The 25585-nt window shown below is 43.5% G+C and overlaps 1 protein-coding gene across 2 annotated transcripts in view; it reads right to left on the minus strand.

Annotated features, from left to right (window-relative positions):
* Positions 1-25585, minus strand: part of Ebf2 (EBF transcription factor 2) — a 183560-nt gene that overhangs the window by 55760 nt on the left and 102215 nt on the right. For both annotated transcript variants that reach the window (XM_003479363.4, XM_063234898.1), the window contains exon 7: positions 1405-1486. In XM_003479363.4, the coding sequence (XP_003479411.2) occupies positions 1405-1486 (82 nt within the window). The remainder of the gene's footprint in view (positions 1-1404; positions 1487-25585) is intronic.

Below are 25585 nucleotides of genomic sequence, written 5' to 3' on the forward strand. Positions count from 1 at the left end.
ACACATCAGGGTGATAAAAAGAATCTGCTTGGTAAAGAGGAGGGACTCGATTTTAAAGGTATCCTGGTGATAGAGTTAAGTATAATATAACTAACAAAGAATATCCTGGACACAGCAAGACTGTTGGATAGCCACAACATGGTAAAAAGTAAATAAATAAAAGGGTCTTTTTTTTCAAAATAATTCTCACTGGCTTCATGGATGCCCATCTCCCCTGTTAACTCTGTCTCTTTTTGAGATGCTGGGGACAGAACCCAGAGCTTTGCCTGCTAGGTAACCGCTGCACCCCAAAGCGTGTTAACTCTTGAGTGGTTTTGGATTTTAACGCCTCCCTGCCTGTGGCCGCCCCACAGAAGTTTGATAAGGGAGGGGCAGGACCATATTTACAGAATTTCGTGCAAAACGAGAACATGACTTCGTTCAAAAATTTAGAATTTCAAGAAGGCAACAGCAAAGCATAAAATCAGCAGCGACAGGCGTCGCAAACACATGTTCTAGGGGATAGAGTATGATGACCAGTCTCCCAGTGACACGACATCACCTTCATTCCAGGATGGAGGACAAGATAGCTACCCCTCCAGAACCTCCCTCCTCTCCCTCAAGCACAGGCTGATCATCCCCATTCTCTTGCCTTGCTGCTAGATTTTTTCTAAGTCTCAAGCTCTAGGCCATTGTTTAGCATGCTTTCCATTTTCCTGTGGAGAAGGAGGTGTGGTATCCTGGGGCGGGATGAGTGGCAGGAAAGGCATTTGGTGAATTACGTGGGTCCTTCGGAGCTTCCGGAAGGGTCCTGCGTGGAGACACCCTTGCTCCTGCCCCACCTGACACCCTCTGTGTTTTTATTAGCTCATCTCCTCAGTACATCAGTGGCAAGGGTGATGAAATCGGTGGCAGATTTAACTGCCAGGCAGCTGGGTCACTGTCCCGTGGGCCTTGTTGTCATGCTGCTGTCTTAAAGTGACCACGGCTGCCTGGGCTGCAGCTTTCCAGCAGGCTCGGGGAGAGACCACTGAATAGTTAATCAGTGCAAAAGGAAGACAGAGGCTGTTGCTTGCAGAAAACACAGAGAAGCGGCTTTGAAAACTCCCAAGGTGGCTGAATATCAAGAACACGGTTCCTGCTGTGGGCAGCTGTGTGTGCAAGGGGCAGCCTGAGGGTTTAAAATCAAATCTCCAGCATGGGCTGGTGCCTTGCCCCGTGGGGCTTGGCAACAGAGACAGAAAACCTAAACACTACAAAATGAAGAACCCCTCGATCCTGGCAGAGGAGGGCTGCTGTGTGCAGTCATCTTTTGTATTGCTGGCAGCATCCGTGAGCAGTGGTTTTAAGGGGTAGAAGGGAACAGAGAGCAGAGGAGAAAGAGAGATGACTTATTTAACAGGCAAGATCTGCAGGGTCCCTTACCTGAAACCGTCTCATGTCTCTTGGGTTTCCTGCTGTTTTCAAACAATTCTGATTGCACTTGAGGAAAAATTTTAAAAAGAATCTGTAAAGAGAAAGCAATGTGTTACATTTTTCAGTAAACATTTTTTAAGGGAGACTGTATCTGCATTCGATTAGATTTGATTTGAAAAGCGATTGTATTTCAGGTCTGGGGAATTTCAACCAGCCCTGCCTGGGAAGGAACGTAGCTGACCCTCTGCAATTTGCAAATTTGAGTGTTTTCCATCGCAAGCCCAGTGCCCCCTTCTCCGGCACTGTGGGGGATTGTTAAGCAGTTCACAAGCCAGGCTCTGGTTTGCACACCGGCCTGGACTTTGTACAGCACTCACTCTGCAAACACAGGCTTGAAACACAGCAGTGACCCCTGCTGTACAGAAAGTCTTGCTCTGGGGTGAAAAGTGGCAGGACATGGTCCAGACTCCCAGGCCGCCCTGGTGCGAGGCTCACCTGAAGGTGGCCTGAGAGTTTCAGCGAGCTCTACAAAATCAAAAACAGTGCATTACTATCCAAAGCCCAAACTAGCCAGGCAGGTACCCACCAGGTATTTATGATAAACAGCAAGTGTGAGTCTCTTCTCAGACCATCTATAGGTTATCCAGCAAAATTCAAAGGCCCCCAACCATAGTCGGAGCTTATCAATTACAAGGCATATATTTTGAAGTACACAGTCTCCTAAGTGTCTGTTTAATTTTAAAACTGGATATCTTGAATCACAGGACATCAAATTTGAAAAAAATGGCCAGAGTGGCCTTTGCAGCAATTCACCTAGCTCCAGTTTGAAATTTTGTTTCAAAATACAGTAAGTTTTTCATTTATTTCGCTTGCACAGTCCTTTCCCTTAAAAAGAAAAAAAAAAATTCAGCTTTTGCAGTGTTAAAGTCCCAGGTGAGCTAGGCCTATTTCCCTTTCTGTTACTATGACAACGAAATTTTACCGCAGTCCCTAAGTCCCTTCACAACTCTCACATCCATGCCTTGAATTAGAACTTTAAAGGCAAAGATATACATTTTCGCCGGGATTTACCAACAAAAATAAGTAAGAATCAACAATGCTTCTGAAAATTCTATTTTAAAGCATCAGTGGGTAAAACGCTCTCATCATGAGCTCCTGTTTATTTTTATTTGCTAACAACCACACAAAAGAATTAAAGAGAGCTCCAATTAACTGCATGTGCCACGGGAAGGGAAAAAAAAAAACAGATGAGAAGATAAACAGTATATGATAGAGGACAAAGATGAGGAATTGGTTCTTCAGATTCTGTTCTGTACCTGAGACGCTTTACTCCCTACTTGCTAACAAAAAAAAAAAAAAAATGTTTGGCGATGTGTTCCTGACCCGATGGCTACTTACAGATGCGGCTGGGTGTGAATGTGGAAATCAGAGCTAAATATTTCCCCATTATATTCTAACATCTGCTTTTCACTTCTCTCTTGCGATCTGTTATGAGGTGGGTGGGAGGTCAAGTGTGGCTTCCTGAGCCATAAGGTGTTGGGGTCTCCACTGGAGATACCCCCAGAAGGACAAGGCGGAGGAAACGGCTAGCTTAGGGTTGTTTTTTGCGGTGTAAACTCGCAACCCTGCAAGCGGCCGCAGCCTGTGAAAGCACAGGGAAATGTCTGTCTGCAGATCGAGCTGATTTCAACACGTTTTTTCTGGGAGGGAAACATCCCTATAGCTGTACACTCCTATGAGTCAGCTCCAGCCACTTACAAGGCTCTGAGATGCTCTGAGGAGGACAACTCTTGCTCTTCTGTCAAGAGTCTCTTTCAAACAATAGCCTGCACCCCACAGCACATTTGCCCTCCGACATACCCAGGAGCACTGACATTTTTTCCCTACCAAAACCAAATGGAGTGCTTGCTCCCATTTACACCTTGATTTTTGGGAAGTTTCTGCGACAACCGGATTCCTTATAATGCATGCCCTGTGTGCAGACTTCCCCTTACCTCCCCCACCTCCTTCTCCCAAAAGTATCTGCTGAAAACATTAGTGTTCATGATGGCATTATTGTGTGAATGGTGTTGTAGGTGGAAAAGTGCAAAAGAGATAAATGTTTACATAAAATCAAATTGATTTAGGGGAATGCAGAGCCTGGTGAAAGGCTTGATTCATTTTAAATTGGGACCCTTAACAGTTATTTGGATGGAAAACCCCCACTTCTGGCTCCTTCACTTGTCTGCAGGCTGAATTTGCAGCCTACGCAAGCTCCTGGCCCCTAAAGATTTAGCATTTGGTTCACAAAGGGGATGCATGGGGGATGGAGATTTCAGTGACATAATAACATGGAACGGCTACTTTGACAGGGTCAGCACCAAAAATTAGGCACTGCTTTTTTTAGTATGTGAACCTAAAAATTAATAGAAATTTGGACGCTTTGCTTAGTGGTACCTTTGATTTTCCCTCTGCCTTTCTCGAATGCCTCCGGTGCTCTCCACCAACCTCGCCAAGCACGGTGCTCAGGGTTTCGGGCACAAAAGTCTTCCCTATGCCCACTATGTATCAGACACAGGGTAACCAGCAAGAAACAATTCTCTTCTTCTCCCTTGGGTCTGGATTGCTCAAAGCCAGAGCCGCCTCCACTCAGAAATGGAAACCAAAAGAATTACAGGATTCAGACCAAATGTGTGGATTCTCACCAGGATGGGAGTTCTTTCAACTTTCTCCAAACAACACTGACAACATAAATATTACAACCACTTAGCACGCTACAGTTTGCAAAGCTTTTCTGATTGCAGTCCTGAAGCATGAACCCTCACAGTGATGGGTTTGTCCTTTTACACATAATAGGAATGGAGAGTTGGGGTCAGATTCCAGTGGGGCCCCTAGGTCACCAGGGCAGTATCATATTCCACAAGGCATTCCTCCGTGGCACAGATATGTATGCAAGTGTGCTGGGCTGGCCTTGTTACCGACTGACAATGTGACCACTCCTCTACGCCTCAGTTTCTTTGACTGTGAAAAGAACAGTTTAACCGGATTATCTCTAGGCTTCCTTCCAACATCAATATTCCATGACTGTAAACAAAAATAGGCAGTGAAGGTACATTGGGGAAAGAAACCATTGGAAAAAAAAAGAAAGATCAGCACTCATGGAACACTGGGTGGGTCTATGGGTGGCAGAGAAAATTTCTGAAGCACAGATCCAACCTCCTGAGACGAGAGAAAGCTACGGGGGAGAGGCTGACCAATGAAATATAGGGTATCTTGGTAACGTCTGGGTTGGGTAGGCGGGTGACTGGGTGAGCTGCATCACCACACTAGGACTCTTTTCTATGGTTCTGAGGCAGTGGAAGGTACCTGTGGAAGACTGGAGTCACAGCCAGCTCTGCCCCTGCTCACCATCCCCACGTGGTTGTCACAAAGGGGCAGGAAAGATGACTCACTGAATATCTCATGATCCCCCTTGTGCGGAGGGTGTATGTTCCAAGTCCTCCTGGTGAATGCCTGAAGCCACAGATGGTACCCAGCCTAGATAGACTGTTTTCTCCTATATACACACTGGTGACAAAGTTCAAGGCATAAATTAGGCATATGAAGGGATTAGCAACAATAATCATTTATAACATTGAAAAATTATAACTACACGCTGTAAAACAGTTGTTCAGAACATGAATTGTTTTCCGGAATTGTCCTTCTACTCTTTTCAAACCGCAGCTGACTATGGGTAATTGAGTCCTCAGAAAATAAAGTGTCTGGTAGGCAAGGCCTCCCTTATTCTTACGGCAGTCACCCCACAGCTGGGGAGAACCAAGGCCTTGGGAATTTAAGAACTTTGCCCACAATCGGATATCTAGTTCACATAGAGAGGACACAATGATTGGAACCTGGGTATTCCTGACACCCAGTTCCTTTCGCTGTTCTGTTTTCTACGCCAATGACGTGGGGGTGAATGTTGTGCAACTCTTCAACTCACTGAAGCTTATTCGCTGAATGGGGAGCTTTATGGTATATACCTTATATCTCCAGGAAGTCACTCTCCCTTTTCCCAAAAAAAATGGCCTAGAAGTAGGGGTAGAAAAGAAAAAATAAGTCAGGAGGAAAAAGAAAAAAACTGAATGATGCTGGCTTCTTGGAGAGCAAAGCCCTCAAAAAGAAAGCATTAGGTCAAAGATACCGCAAAGGGAAACACAGTTGATACTGAAAACTCCCGCCAAATTCATTTATTCACTCACTGGACCAATACATATTCAGTGTGTTCCGCATGCTATGAAGGTTCACAGCAGCAAACAAAGCTCTCGAGCTCATGGAGCACACAGCCAAACTTGGTTTCTGCAGAGTATGAGATGCGTCTGGAGACCCTTGATACGGGTCTGAGTAAGATGCCAGCAGGTTGCCCAGGACCCAGGAATTCTCTCCCCCTGCTTTCCCTATCTCTGGAATATGAGGATGGTCTGCAGTTCAAGAACACGAGGAGACTCTTAAGCGACTTAAGCATGCCCTGTGCCATCTCAAATTAAAAATAAGCTCAAATTAAAGGTACAATCTGGTGCAAATTAAGGGAGCAGTAGTGAGGACCTCCAGAATCACAGGAAGGGCAACTATTTAACATTCTTGTCAGACTGGAATTATACAGCCAAAGGTCTCACTATCATAAAATCCAGCACAGTATTTCTCAGGACTTATGAAAGAAATCATTCGATTTGCCTCAGATTTGAAATCCAAGATCTAATCCCTTCCTAAAACTTTAATATGAAAAAAAAAAAAGATCTCCAGGCAAGCACTGTGGAAGGTACCAAAGCTCCTTTCTAGAGAAAGACTAGAGAGGGATGCATATCAAAGCAAAGTGAACTTGGTACTAAAAACAGTCACCATAGCACAGTGCCTTATTCTATGTAAAACAATGCATAAAATATTTTCATTTTGAAACTTAGCTCCTTATTTTTTTTAAAATTGAATTTTTACTACCCTAAAAACAACTTCTTCTATGATATGGTCACATTTTATACACCTCAGGGACAAGGACAGCACACTCTCCAATGGCGGAGAGTGAAAGCACTCGGTCTGGTCCTTGTCATCCTCCCTGGTGGTCACAAAAGCAAATCTCCAAAGGCTGAGTCCAATATCCAGTTGATGTAGCCTCACAGACTGCATAGGTTCTTAAAGGTCTCTGTCCATCGATTTTTGAGGAAGACACCTTTTATCTGGATTAGCTGTTAAACCGTCTTTTTAAGAGTCCAATAAATTAAAATACAATTGACTTTCACTGCTTGTGTATGCTTCTAAAAAGAAGACAGTTCTCTCCCTTCAAGCACTCTAAGGCATTTCAGCTACCAAATGTAGGGACGTTTGAATTACAGACCAAAGTTTGAAAGGCCTGGGTCCTTGCTTCTCTTCTCCCAGGATCTCGCAATAATCCCCATCCCAGCTCTCATATCCAATGACAAGCTCTTCTGGACACCCCACCCTCACCCTGGTCATTGTCTCTCTCTGAGAACAGCCCTTGGGGCAGCTCACCTTGCTTTCTGTGGCAAGATAACCCCAGAGACCACTGAAAACACCACAACCACGGAGTGGTACCTTCAGTCTAGGTCTTCAGTGTATTGTCCTCTTCACATCTTCCAAAAACAGAAAGAAAATTCTTTCTCACTCCAAGATCTTTCCCTAGAAGCCAAACCCATACAGTATCAAGTCCCAGAAAGAACAGTAGTAGCCTGAAGCTTGGATGGAAGCAGAAGCACCTTGGAGAATCTACTGATCACTGAGGCTGGAAAGGACCCTGACATGTGAAGGACCTGGTGCAGACTCCAGCTAGGATCACCCTGAATGAAGAGACTTTAGGAGGTCAAGCGCCCAGTGGGCTCTTCCTCCTGCCCAATGTAGCAGTGAACATGGCAGAGAAGCATCTAAGATGTTGGTATCTGAGATCTGCTTGGCAAGATGGCAGTAACAGGTATAAAAGCTCAAGCTCCATGGGAAGAGAGAGTGATACAAAAGTTCTGATTGCTTGCTCCTCTAGACTTAAACCAAATATCAAAGGACTGGAACATACGTCAATTTGGGTAACTATGGGGGCCCTGCAACCAATCCCCTAAGCATACTGAAGGGTAACTGTACTCACTTTTGTTAGCAAATGTTCCATTCACTCCATTTATTTAAACAACCCTTAAACCGTAAATATAAATGCACAAACACCAGAGGTATAGAATCTTTGATCTCAGACATGCCTAATGGTAGGGCATCACCCTACCATTAAAACTGGATTATTTCAGCAATAAGTCAAGTTTACAAATATATATATATACCGGGGACTGAACCCACGACCTTGCATTTGCCACACAACCACTTGTGCCACTGAGCTAAACTTCCAGCCCCTACAAAAAAAATTTTAAGCACCAAATTTTCTTACACCTGATCACATTCAACCTTCCTAATGTCTCATAACCAAAACTACGCTAAGCTATAGTGACAATTATAATAATAGCCTGTATTCCTTGGGTTCATATTAAGTGAATGCATGATTTCATGTAAACCTCCCAAATCTGGGGGGTTGGTGCCTTAACATCCCCATTTCACAGGGGAGATGAGCAAGACTCTGATGTTACATGATGTGCCCAAGGCCAGTAAGTGGAGGTCCTAGGAAAGTCAGGTTTGCCTGTTGCTTAGCAAAATGTCACTGGCAGGAACCTGACCAGGTTTCTCTCTTCAGAGAAAAAGTGGAACACACTGTCAAGAATCCATCTGTTTCAGGGGGAAATGTCTGGTATATCTCCATACAGACCAAGTCACTTTTTTCTGCTTCCTCTCAAACTGAGTGTGGAATCTTCCTTCACATTGCAAAACAAGCAAGCAAACAAACAAACATAGAAGGTCAACTAGAAATTCAACTAGAAATGCAAGTGAAACCTAGCAGGTCTACCAGATATTCAGAGAGCAAAATTTCTCAAGAGCACAAAAAACTGCTTAGGAGGGGGGTTCAAGGCCATTCGTCCATCAACACCATAAGGAGAAAAGAGACAGAAATCAAATGTGTAACATAAGAAGTTTAATTAAATCTTGGAAAAAATTTTCTGAGAATCCAGTCACCAATGCTGTATTTTGAAAGCATTACTCAAGGGAGAGAGGAGGATCTCCCGTGGTGGAAATTTTTAAATAGACCAGAAAGCTAATTCCTTTAGCAGCAGAGAACTTCACGTTATGCCTGTGCCAACTAGACAGGATGTCCCTCCCTATCCATTTCCACACGGCTACAATTAATAATTTTCCCTATTTTTATTAGTGCATATTGTTTATACGGATCGATGTAGTTCACATTGTCAGGTTTGCACACACATATGACATACCTTAATCATCCCTCCTCACTTCCTTTATCCCAGCCCCACCCCGAGTCTCACATTTGGGGTGTCTCCAGGTGTATAATGTATTTCGATCATAGACGTGCCCCCATTACCCACACTTATGCTCCCTCTTCGTCTTGATTAACAATAATCTTCTTGTCATCTTTTTAAGAGACCACATGTCAGGGAGAACATTTGATACTTGTTCTTCTGGGTCTGGCTTCTTTCACTCAACATGATGATCTGAATACACATAATTAAAAAATCAGGGACCTCTCAAGGCCAACAGAGAGAACTCGTTATCCATCCGAAGCATTTCCGAGAGTACCTGGTCCTGTGCAGCATCTTTACCCGTATGTCCCCCCAACCTCCTCTGTATCACGCCTCTCTCTTCCACTGCCTTTTAAAATAGTCCACTTTCTAAACAAAATTCTCATGGAGGCGGCTGCCACAAATGCAAAGCTGGCCCTGTCTGCACTGACTGTCTTTCTGGTGTTAATATACACTCTGCTCAAAGGACTTCCCTCAATGGTTGGAGAGATACAAAAAGGGGGGGGGGGAACCCCACATTTCCTTAACCCATTCCAATGGTACAGGGGGAAACGATTAAAAAATGGTGGGCAGAAGTCCTCAGCACCATTTGCAGCAAACTCTGGACAGCAAGAGAATTCAGAGCTACACACACAACATACCAGCTCCCAACTGGCAAGAGGCCCCGCTGCATCACTTTCTATCTGATGTTCACACCAGTGACAAGCTCCTGGAAGTGGCATTCCAATCTGGCAATGGATCCTTCGTCCCTAGCATGCTGCCTCCTGAGCAGGATCTGTTGTATTCATTTAGGCACCAGGAGGGAGCGACTTCTCCACGGTGTAAATCTGACTCTGTATGAATAGACTTCACTTCAAAGTCATTTCCTGATTTCTCTGAAAGTGAGTGTCTCCCATTGACCCAGTGGCAAGTGGCTGAACCCGGAGGACTGGGGGCTCCTTGGATTCTCAGCTTCGTTCTCCACCATAACAACCCACCACTTTCTGAGGACCTGGGCGGCTACGTGCAGATTCTTTTTTCTTTTCTATATTCAGACACATCCTCAGTCTTCTGAATTCCATTACTGGGCACCATGAGGCTCACAGGAGGGAAAATCCCTAAGGAAAAGTCCTTGTTTTTGCACTCAGATGCAAACCCGACACCATTAATGAAAGTAATTGAACTCTCTGGGCTTGAATCAGAATAGAACCCAATGCTATAAGCACGTTTCTAACTCTAATTCTTCCCCAAAAATGTCTGTGGAGGGAATGTGTGAAGGTGCACAGCTCCAACTTTGCCCCCTCCTGCTTTTTTGTCCCTTTCTTTGCCCTATCCCTTCCTCTCCTTTCTCATCCAGAAAAGGAAAAAGAACTGAGCAAAACCGAATCGCATTACAGACATCTTTCAGAAAAAAATCTTTCAGTTGGGACTTGAGAATGAGAATGCAAATCTCTCTCCCTTGCTACTGCCACGACTCCTTGGGTGAAGGAGAGAAATGAAGTTATTCATCAGCCATCAGCTTAATGGGTCCTTGCCACCCCGCTTCCTGAGCGCCCTGCCCGTCCCTCCCCGCCCTCCCCTCCCGGCAAAGCTCATCTATGCTAGGCTGAGCAGTGAACACCAATTACACCAAGAGCCCTTTGCTGCTGCCTGGTCCGCTGGTTTTACTGTTTTGCCAGATGGTTGAGGCCAATGTGTAAAACTCTCTACCCTACCATTAATTCATAACTCGGTAATAACTTTCCCACGACTCTGGGAAATTGAAATGAAGTGCAAATGTGAATATTTGGAAAGGGAATCAAGGTTGGGCAACTATTTTACAACTGCCAGAATAGATACTCATGAGAAAGAAAGAAAGAAAGAAAGAAAGAAAGAAAGAAAGAAAGAAAGAAAGAAAGGAAGAAAGAAAAGCTCTTGTTCCCACACACTAGAGTGTTACTTTCCCAGAACCAAGAGCAGGTAACTAAATAAACAATATTGGAGAAAATGAAGGATGGAGTTTGGGCTTCTCCTAGCACTGCTTTCTCTGCGTTTTGTGGTTTATCCCTATTGCACCCACAAGTTCACTCACTAATGACCTTGAGCTGCAGGATCTATGTAATATTATATTCTTACGACAGATTCAGAGATTAGCAGATACCAGTGCATTCTCTTCCTAAGACAGGACACCATCCAATGTTTGTTAGCATCATTAAACTAAAACTGACTTTTCACCTGCTCCCATACCATATGCAGCTGCAAATTTTTAAATTAAACTATGAAGCCATGCATAAATTTACATATATTACAGACTAGCCTCTCCATTTAACATGCAAATGTACTCCAATGTTTCAGAACACCTTCTGTCGCTAATTAATTTGCTGAATTATAATTAGACTAATCCTGCATAATTAATAAGCACAGATTTTTTTTTAATTTGTAAGCAGCTTGAGGAGATCATTCACTTCCTTCTATAAACTGCTAAGTAAGTGTTAAAAAAAATCTGGAAAGAACATGTGTGAAAAGGTATGTTTGATGTTGCATACAAACTCAAACTAGCGTGGAAGATACAGAAGTCAGTATTGATAAAGGTACATATTTGAAGCCAACATTCAAACAATCAAAAAATCACATCCAGAGTATGGGGACTAATTCTCCCTTTGTCTCCTTGTATATAGTGTTTTATTCTTTGTCTTCAATCCGTCGGATCTTCCAAGATCACAGAGGCAGGAAAGGATTAAAGTAACCGTATGTTGTATTAGGAGAGATAATGATATTAACACTCCACTGTATATCAAAACACTCTGTGCATGCTGGGTGCTTATAAGCCCCTTTGATGGTATTTGGAATCATTTTCATTTTGGCTGCCAAAAACACCCGAGATCCATCTAGTGGAAACAATTAAGTTCCATTAGTACTGTATCCATTCTATAATGATTACAATGAAGGGTCCCTCTTTAATGCTGGAGAATAGAGACTCAACGAAAAAAATACATCTGTGCACTTGAAAATACAAAAGTGTCAAGTTTTACAACCACGCAGGAAGCTTCATTTTGACCTGAAAAATAAACTAGGATCAGGAAAGCTCAAAGTATGAGTAGATGTCTGGTTATAAACTTTGATGCAGCCCTGAGAAGGTGGAAGAGCTGCGTAAGCTCGATCAAGATTCACACAGGTTGAGAAAGATTGTAGACAGGCAAAGTTAGAAATATATATGCTAAAAAGAAGTTAGTAAATCTTCAAAGGGAGGAGAAATATAATTTCAGTGAAAACACTGAATTCTTTGATTCTTCCTGATAGCAGCAACCAAAAGACTCTTCGACAAAATAATGGAGCCCACTGCGAAGTTCCTGGCGTTCTACCACTGCAATTTAATTTTTTAATTAAATTGATTAATTAAATTTTTAAACTAAATTTTAATTGAAATCTCTTGTGAAGACTAAGAAACAATTTTCCTAGTTTCAATACCATACCAAATACACTTTCATACTCCCAGGCAACCAAGAGCTTTTGTCTACTGTTGTTGCTGTTGCTTTTGTTTAGTTGTTAAGCAGAACTTGCAGATAAACTAGCTAGGGACAAAGGAAAAGGTGCAGAAGTGCATGCCCTGATGAAGTCGGGGTGTGATGGGAGGAGTTTCTGTCTTCCTAAGGAGCTGCTTCTTTGCCTAACCCCGAGGAGAATCCAGGATGGCCACCTCCCAGGGATCCAGCAACCCTAATCTGAGCGCAAAAACTAATCCAGAAGTTCCTGGAAAAGGATGCAAGGGCCTTTCTGGGCTAAGTGACATTATTGTTTGGATATTTGGAAACAGAAGGCACTAGGACAATTTTTCAAAGCCAGAGCACAGCCTTTGCCATCAGTGCCCACCTGAACAGATTCAATGAGTAGGGACGATTTAAAAAAAAAAAAAAAAAAAAGGCTCAAAAAGGAGCTCTCGGCCATGTGTGGTGGCACACACCAGAATCCCAGCATTCTCCGAGACTCAGGCAAGAGGATCAAAAGTTCAAGCCTAATTGGGGGAACTGAGAAATTAGCAAGACCCTATCAAAATAATTTTTTTTTAAATGGGCTAGTGATACAGCACAGAGTGAAGGCCCTGGCTTCAATCGCCAGTACTACAAAAAATAAAAAGAACTCTCTGTGCCTTAGTGACTTTCCGGAAGCAAGGACACAAGCTGAGGTAACAATACTGAGAAGAGGCAAAAATTATTGCCCTTGAAAAAAAATATGAGGGTAGCCACGGGGTAGGTAATAAAATCTTCACTTTTCAAGAAAGATGGTTTGAAAGTGTTGTGCTCTCTTTCAGATGTCTTAGAGCCCACTTTGAATTGTTAAGAGTCTGAAAGCTCACTGCTCAGTAGTCAGGACCAGGAGCTGGGCTGTTCTCCCAAAGCAAAGGTGCCTCACGGGAGAACTCCCAGGGTGCACGGAAGGAGTCCCACTTGTCCCTGGAAGTGGTGGCCTGGGCACCTTCTGACCTTCTGGGCCAGAGTACTGGGTTGAAAGGAGCCAGACAGGAGGGTCAATCTAGTCACATTTATCAGCAGATCAGCCATTCTGTTTTGCTTTGTTTTTTCATTTTTCTTTTTGTTTGTGTTAATTTTTTCATCTTTGCCCAGTCAGGTTCACATTTCATACCTGTGGCACAGAGTCAAGAAGAGGCAAGGTTGACTGTGCGGAGTTAGTTTTTGAGTCCCTTCTGATATGTTACTGGAGAAAGAGAAACTGTGACATTTAAATGCTCGGATGTAAAGCAGTTAGCGGACAAAGGTACTTCAGCTAATGAGTTTTCCCCTGATGCTCACATTCCGGGAAATTTCCCTAATTTCTTTTAGAGGGCAGGATTATTTCCCTCCACAAACACATTTCAGTTCACTCCCGTGACTCCTTCTCTCTCCTTTCCTCTACTGCTCCCCAGTTCCCAAATTCAAGGGGATGTGTTGGGCTATTTAAGTACTACCTCAAGATGGGTGGGGGTGGTCAGCTGGGAAAAGGAAGGGCTGAAGAAGAAAAACCAAAGTGACCATTGCAGGCAGTCTCGGTTTCCTCTGACAAATCCATGACAGCTGGCCTCACCTTTGTCATAGAGACCCACATCCACAGTTAACGTAACCTCCGTGCCAAAAGAGCAAAACAGGAAGAACGTGCACCCTGACAGGTAGCAGGTGGCACATATGGAATTATCATTGGCTATTAACACCGGGTTGGGAATCACATCAGCCACCTTCAGACTGCGTGTGCCAAGGCCACATAAAAATGTAAAATCAGGCATTGCAATGTTGTGCCGCTCCTTTGGCAAAGCAGGCTTTCTTCCATAACTCATAGTAAAGTTAGCTGGCTTTCATTAGAATTTTTAAATGTTTTTTTTTTTCTTAAGGAAGAACTAAACCTAGATGACATAAAAGAGAAACTGGGACAAAAATCAGGTCAAGAATTTGATACAAAAGGCTTTTAGATAAAGCTAATAATATTCTAGAATGTTGTCAGTTTAGTAGATGATGATCATATTACTTGAATCTCAATGCAGCTTCTAGGATTACATGAGGACCCAAGAATCAGTCTTTTTTTTTTTTCGTTTTTTGGTCCAAACTTCACTGATCCTAAAGCCTCTATTAACACCATAGGAATTACCACAGTTTTGAAGACTTCTAAACTTTAGTATCAAAAATGAAAACTTTCTTTGAAATACTGTAATAGAACTCTATCTATGCCACATGGCTTCAACACCTATAATATTATTTAGTTTTTTACTAATGCTGATCATCTTGAAGAGGTAGCAATAACTCAAATATCACTACTGCCATAAGTGGATCTCCACAATCACTACTCTCATTTTCTCTTTAATAAATTGAGGCTCAACAAACAAATAAAAAAATCCCATGAGAGAACTGGCCCGGTGCATGCATAAACCTGTACCTTTGGGAATGGATCACTCTCAGGGTGCTTCTTTGAGGTCACCCTCTGTTTTTAAGCTTTCTTCCCATTTTATATTATATTGTTGCTCAGGTGTATGCAGAATGACCAGCACAAGGGAATACTGAGCCATCTTATTTCAAAATTGGAGCTCAGGCATAAAATCTGCCATCCCACTTGAGTTTCTGAGACTTCTCACCCCAGGTTCAAAAGAAAACTAAATACGAATGGGGCAAAATCATGATATGCCCATCAATCAGTCTCAACTTGCTTAAAACAAGAAGCTGCATTTATGTTAGGGTTTCAAGGTTCTCTGATTGGGCTGGGGAGACGACTCAGCGGCACAGTGCCTGCCTGAAAAAACATAAGGTTGTGAGTTCGATTTCCCAAGTTACCTAATTGAACCTAGTTCAAATTCCAGTTTTCCAGCTTAAACTGATGAGCGGAGTGTGTGTGTGTGTGTGTGTGTGTGTGTGTGTGTGTGTGTGTGTAAAACTTGATTTTTTAAATTACACAGTATTTTATAAGTTCAGACCATTTCTAAAGATTAAAGTTAATTTTAAGTACTTACTCCTACCCTTCTTTAAATGAGATTTATTCTTAAAGCCTGGGGCCAATTGAATGTCTCTGTATATTCTGTTCACTTGAGACCATATTATCATCATGACATAGGAGAAGAAAACCTGGTTGACGGGAAGATTGTGGGTTATTAGACAGTCCACAGACACTAACTTTAAGACACTTTGGCTACCCAATCCCTTTGCCAAAATAGATGTTATTATTGAGCCAACACACATACATATTCAAACACATACTATAAAAAACAGTCATAAGTAAATACAAAGCAGCATCTAGTACCTAGGACTCACTTGACAGTTCTAATGCCATTTGGTTTTCTTACCCTCAATGTGCTTTGGAGAAACCAAAGGAACCATCTAAAGTTTTCTGGAACAAGGCAGAGACATAAATAAATGACTAAAGCTTGAATTAACATCCCTGTTTTGGGTGGAGGTGGGAGAACTGAATAATCAACACACCCAACATCCAATAATGTTCAAAACCCAGACGTTTAATTTTAGCCCCTTGAGTCTTCCTGGCTCTGGAGTTCTGAGTTGGGTTACTGATTTATCTCGATGCAGTAGATGATGGAATCCGACCATTAAAGAAAAAAATGACTTCCCCTGGGGAACCAGCGCTGACCTGGAAGTAAAACATCTTGGCCCTTCATTCAGAGGCTCTGATTAATCAGGGAGTGGCCAGAGCAGTCTAGAAGCCTGGGAAAGAGAGGCCTGCGCTCCCTCGGGAAGACGCACAAAGGAGCTGGCTCTGCAGTGCTGGGAGAGGCGCTCCACAGCCAGCATCCTCTGCTGACTTGGACACCAGGGACCTGACATCAGGCTCTCCCTGCAAACCCCTCCCTGAAATGGCCTGGAGATGCTTCTGGCCCAGCACCACATCAAGAAAGTCATTTTGTCTCACGTCTGAGTCAGAATTTATTGGCTGCTCATCTGACCCAAATGGAAACTCTGGAAGAATCCTGCCTCCGTGAGATAACCTGAAACTCGGGGGCTTTCTCCTGCTTTTTAAGCAGCCTTCAGCCCTCAGCTTGCCAAAAGGATCACAAGAAAACTATGCTGAACAAACATCTGGACAGCTATTACAAGTCAAAAGAAAGCAGGGAGGGGAAAAGAAGAAAAAGAATGAAAAGGGGAGGGGAGAGATGAGGGAAAAAAGAAAGAAGATTTTATTACTCTCAGTGGCATACGTACATCAATTCTTTTAAATACATGTTCTAAACCAGTGATGGCAAACCTTTTAGACGAGTACCCAATTACAGCCCCAAACACATGGATTTATTCCAAAGTACCAATAATGCAATGAAACCTGACTACTATGCTGAGGATTTACAATAGTTTTACTTTTTATGTAGAAAAAAACGCATACTTTAACATCTTTTGGCTTAAAAGAAAAACAAATAATACGCGTGTCATACGTTCACCGCCACTGTCCTGAACTCAGCCAAAGGTGTTCACATCTGTCAGCTCTGTTAGCCCCGTCTTGGGCAGGTTGTGGAGAGCTGCTTTTTGAGTTTGATTTCATTCAGCTGAAAAGCCCAGTGGGTTCCAGTTCACGGTCTCTTGTTCTTCGACCTTGAAGTTTATCCTTTAGTTAGGATATATCCTAATTTGAGGCTGGCCAAGACTTCGAAATGAAGTCTTGTTTTGTTTTGTTTTTGTTGTACACAAAGCTAGTAATACTGGCTTTAATTTATTATACCTTTTTTTAAAACAGAGATTAAACCAGCGAGCAGATTCATTTTACTCATAACTTTACTGCTTTAACCTGGGTGTAATGTTTATGCTGCTCCTAATGAGATGACTCATTGAAAAGGAAAGATAAATGTCATCCAGTTTTCATGTGATCTATAAAATTAATCTCCCATGCTTATGTTAATACCGATAATGTGATGTAGGAGGCAGTGTGACCTACAGGATAAAACCGAGAGGAAGGGGATCATGTTTAACTGCTGCCTAGATTCCCCACAATATTTTCCCCCTCTCTCTCCCTCACCTACTCTTGCCCCTCAGAGGCTTCACCTTGCATCTCCTCCCTGTAAAATCTGGTAATGAGAGATGCGAGGAGAACTACGCAGGGGCTTTGGGAAACAACTTAAAACACCTTTAAAAACTTTCTGCAAAAGGGCAGAAATTGTTAGTGTTCCTACCGTAGATTCAACCTGCTGGTAAACAGCCATGACACACTTAGCAAATCGCTTTCTGCACAGTAGAAGTGATCCCCTCTCTTGAGCTTGGCTCCACCCAAAGAGTTCTGTTTATTTATTTCTAGAGAATATATTACACACAAGGAGAACCGGGTGGTCGGTAATTAAGTTGCCGCGTTAAGCAAGGATCAATGCTTACACTTTCAGGGTTAAACGCACAACTGATTACATCAGGAAGGAATCCACTTTCCACGGTCAGCTGGAAAATAAACTGCGAGTTTTGCGTTTGGTATCTGAATCATCACTCAAAACACTGAATCAATTTAATATCGATAATTGCCAGATATATGCTAGATTAAATGAGCCGCTGCAGACAGCTTTGTTCATAAAGAAAACAGGGCCAAATGGCTTCATTAGCATGACTAATCCCAAAGTTCCCGGCTCTCTACTAAAATGTCTAAGCCTGAATTTTGACTCTTCTGATAACAGAGTTTGGCACGAAACACTGTGCGTCCAGCGAACCCAAGCCTTTAACGTGCAGGCTATTGGAGCAGAGTTGGTACTCACCACAGTGGAGCTCCCAGGGCTTCCAAACACCGCAGACTTCCAGAAAATAAGGGGCCCACTCTGTAAGCATGGCTAAAGATTTCCCAGACCTGTTTTTAGGGTGCTTTGGAAACACCTGTTTGGACCCTGGGGGGGGGGGCAACACAGCCGCAGCCGCAGCTGTGCAGGAACCCTAGAGCACCTTCTCTTCTTCCAGATTATAGGACCGAAGTGGGCACCACAGCTCAGGGATTGGTGATGTCTTCTCCTCGGCTCCTCAGACTAGTTCCCGTTTTAGGAAATTCTGACATCTTTCCTCCCCTTGCAACTTTTTCCACTTTGATGAATTTTCCCAGGGAGCCCTGTGAATTCCAAAATTTCTCTGTACTCTCTAACTAGGAGTGGATTTTTCAGAAAACCAGGATTACTCAAAACGAGCTGAGAGGCCATTGGAGTGGCTTGTGGGGCGGGACCTGGGGGACTGTTAGGGTCCTGGGTTCTACCAGAACCTGGGTCATTTCACAGTATGCGGGGCAGATGAAGCAAAGTGTTGGCAGAGCTCTTGGAGCATGGCAAAGGTGCCAAAGACATTCCCATGTGTTAGCCTGTGAAGCTCTGGTTCCCAGTCCACTCCTGACCCCCAGCACACCATTACATCACCTCATCCAGCCCTGGTGAACACACTTCATCAGCTGCCTTCTAAGTGTGTGCACGTGTGTGCGTGCATGCATGTGTGCATGTGTACGCAGCAACTGCTAGAAACAAAGAACAGCTCCTTGTGGGCTGGTCCCTGGCAGCCAAGCCTGGGGATGGTGTCTTTGGTGGTCGGGGAGAACCTTGAGTCAAAGCAGCTGCTTCTGGGCCACAGTCAGTTGAGGGGCCCCCAAGTCCCCTCATAACTGAATCTAGAGGGAAGGCAAAGTTCTCAACTTCTCATTTCCATAATAGAAAAGAGATTTCTGGCAAAGCTTTCATAGCCCATGGATGGAAAGCATTTTAAAGGTCAAGTGTGACTGTCCCTATACTTGGGTTTTGAAATTCAAACTCTGGTTATATGTGATCCTGCAGTGCAGCTGATATGGGCAGGTATCAGCCAATCCATTTTTTTTTTTTTTTTTTTTAAGAATCTGCTTAGCTTTGCTGAGAGAGAGAGAGAGAGAGAGAGAGAGAGAGAGAGAGAGAGGAGAGATTGTAATGGCTCTCCTCTCCTCCCAACTTATATAATTGCAAACTTCAGCTCCTTAAACCAGCTGTTCTAAGGAATTTCTTTAAACATGTGATCAGGGTTAATACAGCTGTCAGTCCTTCAACCATGTGGCAGGATCACCATAGGAGGGTCCCACATCCCCAGGTACAAGGGATCACAGAATATTGTGTGAAGAAGACTTCTTCATCCTCTCCTCCATGGGGTGGCCTGTTTAAGAAGCCCAGGCTCCTGGGAATGCTCTAGCCCTGAATCAAAGACAGGCTGCTCTATCCCATGGTAGACACCTTGCAAAAGGAAGCTATTTTGGAAACACTGTATATGGCCCGTGTGTCCTCCCAGCTGAGCTTTATATCCTCCAGCTCTGCTGAGAAACAATACACTGTTGCTTAATAGGCTGACGATGAAACTTCTAAGGATAAAGGGCTGAAAGGCAGATGCCATGTCTCAGCGCTGCCAAAGGACACACCTCTGTCTCCATGCATGACCCCCTCGGTCCTGCAGTGTACCTGGAGTCTGCACCAGTCCCTTCTCATGACTGTCTCTCAGTCCTCTCCATGTCCCATTTTGTCCATCGTCAGGCATAAAAATTAGCATCTAAGTCATAAAAACATGAGTTGTCTTCATATTTCCAGACTATATTCTAAGAGATTTCATCACTTCTCAGCCCCAAAATCGTTAACTACTCTCCACAGGATTTGAGAAAGTACCTTAGAGAGTTCTTCATCACCTTTAAAGCAGACAAAATTCACCAAAGCATCTGAAAGATCTGATCAGAGGATCTCCAACCAATCAGAGTCTCTCCCTGAGCAAAAGGCTGTCTATATGACTTTAGGGGAACAGTGGGGGGGATTTAGAAGTTCTGGGATTTAAGAACCAGAAAGAGAGTTTTAAGACTGTAACAGTCAGCTAAGCCACAGCACCCAGCTACTCTGAGTCCAATGCTGATCTAGATGTGGCTCTAAAGGTCTTGTAGATCTGGTGAACATCACCAGTCAAGTCACCTTTGATCAGAAACTTGCCCTTGGTAACATGGGTGGGCCTCTTCTGGTTAGTTGAAGGCCTTACGAGCAAAAACTGAAGTTTGGTGGAGAAGAAGAAATTCTGTCTCAAGACTATCATCCACTCCTGGCAGGTCTCCAGCTGCTGGCCTCACCGCCAGATTCCAGACTTGCCAGGCACCACAATGAGCCAATTCCTTATCACAGAAATATACAAAATTCCCCACTGGCTCTGTTTTTATGGAGACTCCTGACTGATACAACAACCAAGTGAAAAGTCTACTCTCTTCCATCTTAGTAGAAACTTGAACACAAAAAGACCTAATAGTAACAGAGAGCAGGTGCTCTCTGACCAAGTGGACAACTTCCGCAGAGGACTTCAGGGGACCTCCCTTCACCTGGTGGGATAGGGCAGGGGAGAGGAGGGGCGAGCGTCCTTGTGCTGGTCGCCACTGTGGCCTTAGGGCCTTTATTCTTACGTGTGTCACAGAACTCATGTGCTAAACACAGTGAGTGTGCATAATACATTGTCATTCTCTTGTCCCAGCCAGCCTGGCACGTCAAGTTGTTGCTGTCCTCTCATTTTCCTACTCCTTTTCCTCCTCTTCTTTCTTTTTTCTTTTCCTCTTCCTCCTCTTCTCCCTTTTATTTCTCCTTCTCCTTCTCTTCTGAGAAATCTTCTGTTTTTCAAGAAGGACTATCTACTCCAACAGGAAAACCTTGTCATGAATAGAACCTGTCCATCACTGCCTCAAAGAAACCCCAGACTGGACAAAAACAGACCCATGTGGAACTATCCCTATCTTACAAGGAACAAGGCTCATCGTGCCTTCTTTCATCCATACACCTGTGGTCAAACACATACGACCTGTCAAAAAAGCGTTTTCCCCAATAAGCAGAAAAGAAATTGGCTAGAACCTGGTAGGTTGAAGCACAGTTATCTCCAATGCCTGAAACGTTTACCCCGCTTTCTTTGGCTGTTGGACATCTAAGCTGTCCCTGCTGGACTTCCCCACGATGCTGAGAGAGAAGATCCTCGCAGAGCCCTGGTCTTCATAGCTTAAGTCTCCTCTGGGTTAGCAGGGAAAGAGAGCAACGATGTGGACCTTTCATTGACTCCCATCTGCCATGACCTACCATGGAGATGTGTGGTGGAAAGGGGCCCCAGAATGTTCCTCTCCAACAGGAAGGTAACTGCAGACCGAGAAGTATTCCCTACTTTCCAAGATGCACGCTATAGAGAAGGCCCCTACGGTGCAGAATATTTGCATGGATTAAATAAAATCTCTCGTGCTAAATGCCCAACTTAGGAAGGTGCTGTTGCTTCAACACTCAATAAATGACAGCTGTTGGTGTCACATTATTATGACCAGTTCAAAAAGAGCCCACGCAGTCCCAACTGCAAGCCATACAAATAGTGCTGAGAGTTGCCCAGTGTTCTGCTTGTGTTAGTTCTTTCTAACGCTCACAAAATCTTGTGAGAGAATCAGCATTAACATTTCAATTTCACCTTGATGGGGAAACAAATAAAGAGAGTTTAAGGACCACGCACACCGTCACACAGCTGGAGATGGACTATGCAGAGGCAATTCTGTGCTGTTTAACCACTGCATTCATCTAACTCTTGTTGGAGGGAGAGGAATGAGCGCAATTTTTTCTTCCCAGACTTTGCCAGGGTCTATGATGATACAGAGCATTCAGTTCTGTGCTTATTGAGAGCAGATATTCAAAAGAGATTTGCATTAAGACTTTGTACTCTGCTTGTAATATGTGGTTTGCGTGTTTTAATATGTATTCACTTTGTGCCTTGAATTCCTTCCATTGGGTACATTCTTCTTTCCTGCGTTGGAAATCATGGAACTTCTACACATCTTTCAGAGAACACACAATGCCATGTGGTTTGGAAGACTTGACCCTGTGGTCCCCCCCAGTGGCGCCCTTTTTAAGGCACCTACACACATTTGAATAGAGGACACAGCTGATCTTGGATGAGTCTTCAAGCATACTTTACACACACACTCAGGCCCACTACTAACCTCCTAGACCTTGTTCACATCTGAGTAACTAGTGGGACAATGGTGGGATCTTGGCAGAAAGCCTTATGAGAAAAGAAAGGGAAAAAGGCTGAGAAAGAACAGGAGGTCAAAGTAAGAGAAAGAACAATTGAGAATGAAAATAGTGGTGCTCGGCTTAAGTACATCTCCCAAGTGTTCCTGTGTTGTGAGCTTGGTCTTTAGTGTGGTGACTTAAGAGACAGTGGGACTTTAAGGGGTGGGCTTTGTGGGCGGTACTTAGGTCAATGGGGGTGTGGCCTTGGAGCACACTTTGGTGGTTCTCTGGGAGCCTGGTTAGTTCTCTTGAGAGAAGTTTGTCATACAAGGGCAGGTTTGACCTCTGCCCCTACGTTCTCTGGCTTCCTGTCCACCATGTAATCTCTCCCTTTCACATGTAGTCCTGCCCAGTGCTGTCTGCTGTAATGTGATGCACCCAGAAGGGACCAACCCAGAGCCAAACAAACATCAGCAGCATGTGCTTGACAACACTCTTTTTAAATAAAGTCCCCAGCCTCTGGGATTTTGTTACAGCAATTGAAAAGAAAATGGACTAATACAGGGGATCTAAACTTCATAGTGACTGTGCTGTAGGAGATGGATTAATGTTCTTTGAAAGTTGCATTTAAAAAAAAAACCCCTAGAATTACTTTCAATTACTTTGGACCACTGAAATATTTGGGTGTGAGGTAGGGATACGTGGACTCTAGGTTTATTCAGATTACATCTCCAAGGCGCATCCAGGATTGTGCAGCATCCTGACTGAACTGCTTACTTGGAATTTAATCCTACAGATTCTTACATTGTCTCAAGTAATACAGGAAAAACAGTTCTGGGAAAGTGGAACTGAGCACCATTACTTAGTGGCTGTGTGACTTTAGGAAAGTCTTGAGCCTCTCTGAGCCTCATTAATACTATCTCCTTGTGAGAAGCACTTTAAGACAGTGAAGTCCCAGGAAGCGTGAAGCGCTGCATGAATGTTACCACTGCTTAGTAAGGTCTTGTGGAGACTCATTACAATCTTGTTGATTGACTGATTAACTCTAGCCAGCTAACTTCACAGTTTGCTAATTTAGGTTGAAAAAGGGATAGCAAGGTAAGTCAAGTGGCATCCAAGAAAATCCACTCAGCTTTTCCACAGCCACATTTAAGGGATTTTGCAAATGACACTCTTTGTATTGTTCAGTGCACCTGGCACTTGTTGGGATCATGAGATCTGTCTGAAGAATGACAGTGTTGTGTTGGTTAATTGCACAGCTGCAGAGAGACTATGGAAGTGACGCAGCCCAGGATGCCAGTCCTCCAGGGTCCAGGGCTGGCCACAGGGTGGGCGTTACTACAGACACAGGCGTTGAGTTGAATCTGAAACACACCAGTTCCCCTCTACTGCCCAGGGCCTGCGGCTGCTAGGTATGGTGTTTAGAAAGTGTTTCAAAGCTCACGTGGCCGCGTAAGAATACAACGGACTTCAAGTCAGATAGAGGTGAAGCGAACAGAACTTCAAACTAAATTTTGATTGAAATTTTCCCCATTGTAAGCCGACATTTTCAATTTTGATTTCCCTGCCTCGGCCCATTTTGCCATAGAAACTTGGATGTTTTCATTGAACAGCAGCCAGTGGACTAGAGGGGCATACTATAAATTTGGAAAAATAAATAAATGCTTCAGAACTTCCACTTGAAAACCACAGCTAAAAATGAAATCGAAGCTGACCGACCCCTTTTCCTTTAAATTGTGGGAACGGACTTAGTCTGCCTCAATTTTTAAGCCCATATTAAATTATATAAAGCCACCTCAGAGATCAATCCATGGTGGGGTCTAAAGCAACTATGGAGCCTCTGACTCATACGGCTAGATTTGGACAACTCCAAACGGAAGGTATCATCCCTCCTACCCCAAGACCCTTAAAAAACACATGTAGTTAAAAAAAAAAAGGGAAGAAAAATTGGTTCGTGGGCATAGAGAGAATAATTCACTCCAAATTGCTTCTTTGATGAATGTGGACAAAAGAATAAAATTTGTCACCCAGCTAATATTACCATCAATATTTTGTCCAGCTACATTCTTTCCAATTTAAAAACAGTTCAATATCCCTTTTACCATCAAGTAGCAGCACTTAATAAACAGTGATGGATGGTTTTTATTTTTGTTCGCATTTCAGTCTTCCCTGCTTCTGTTACAAGGGAACTATTTTGCTTGGGGGAAATGTAGATCTCCCGTCTTTCTTGCATTGACATGCATCCCTCAAGGAGAGAGGCTATATTTAATTCATAACCCCCATCGGCTACACAAACATACAACTTCCCATCAATTAGGCAACACAGAGATGCTGTTAAAAATCAATGAGCTTATTATTAAATATATTTTTTTCATGTAGCAATAATAGTTATTGCTATACTATTGTTATTACTGCAATGTCAGCTGTTCAGGCGGCTTTCTCCGAGTTTGATTGGCTTTGATCTTGCAGTAAGGCAGTCTGTGTACCGAGGGCTCTGAGCGGGGCTTCTCTGTCTGTCTGCTGCCAGCTTTGGGAGCCACCAAGAGAAGGGGGGAAATGAGTGCCGTGGTGGAACGAATCTCGGACTGAAGGCAGAAGACCTGGGTTCTAGACCAGCTCTGCGTAGAGCTAGCTGTGTGACCATAGGTAAGTCCCTCCTCTGTCCAGGGCCTTGGCGTCCTCTTTTGTAAAAATAAAAGAGTTGTCCTATGTGATCACTGAGGACATTCCCACCTCAAATTTTAGATTCTTTCATAACTTTGGTTTCTCTTGCAAAGGAAACAGATGTGGCTGCGACTCAGCCACTCGCGATTGCTCCTTCCCAAGACCGGACCTTTTAGTTTAAGTGGAGAGGGAGGCAACCGAGCAGGAGAAAGCTGCTGAATCTGGAGCAGACGTTAAATGGATCCCAAAGCCAAATATGCCCATATTTGTGTTTGCATCCTGGTTGTGTGTTTATTAGAAATAATTTTGATATTTTGACACATGCCACTACTGTGGGAGCCTCCTGCCTACAAACAGAGATGTTAAAACTGTGCCAGCGCATGCAAAGGTTAAAAACAACATCGCACCGATCTTGGCAACTGCAGCATGTGCTGTCTGACCGCAGCTGATCTGAACTGAGTCCTCCGTAATTACAGGAGAAGGTGGAACAGGTTTGCTGCTAATTGGAAAATTCTGCAAATGGCAGCACTGAAGTAAATTGACAGTCGTTAGAATATTAGCAAAATGAGAGTACTGATTAGTAAAAAGCTCAGATGCAGACTTTTTTTTTTTTTTACTGCCGGAATCCACTGGCAAATTGATAATAAAAGCTGAACTTAATAATAACAGCTGTTATTTGACCTGGTAATATTTTTTTAATCTGTTGCTGTTCCCAGACCAATAACACATAAAGAAGGTCTGTAGCCACTGTTGCAAT

This window comes from Cavia porcellus, unplaced genomic scaffold, assembly GCF_034190915.1.
Source record: "Cavia porcellus strain 051 isolate PalLab524CR breed Dunkin Hartley unplaced genomic scaffold, mCavPor4.1 scaffold_24, whole genome shotgun sequence".
NCBI lineage: Eukaryota > Metazoa > Chordata > Mammalia > Rodentia > Caviidae > Cavia > Cavia porcellus.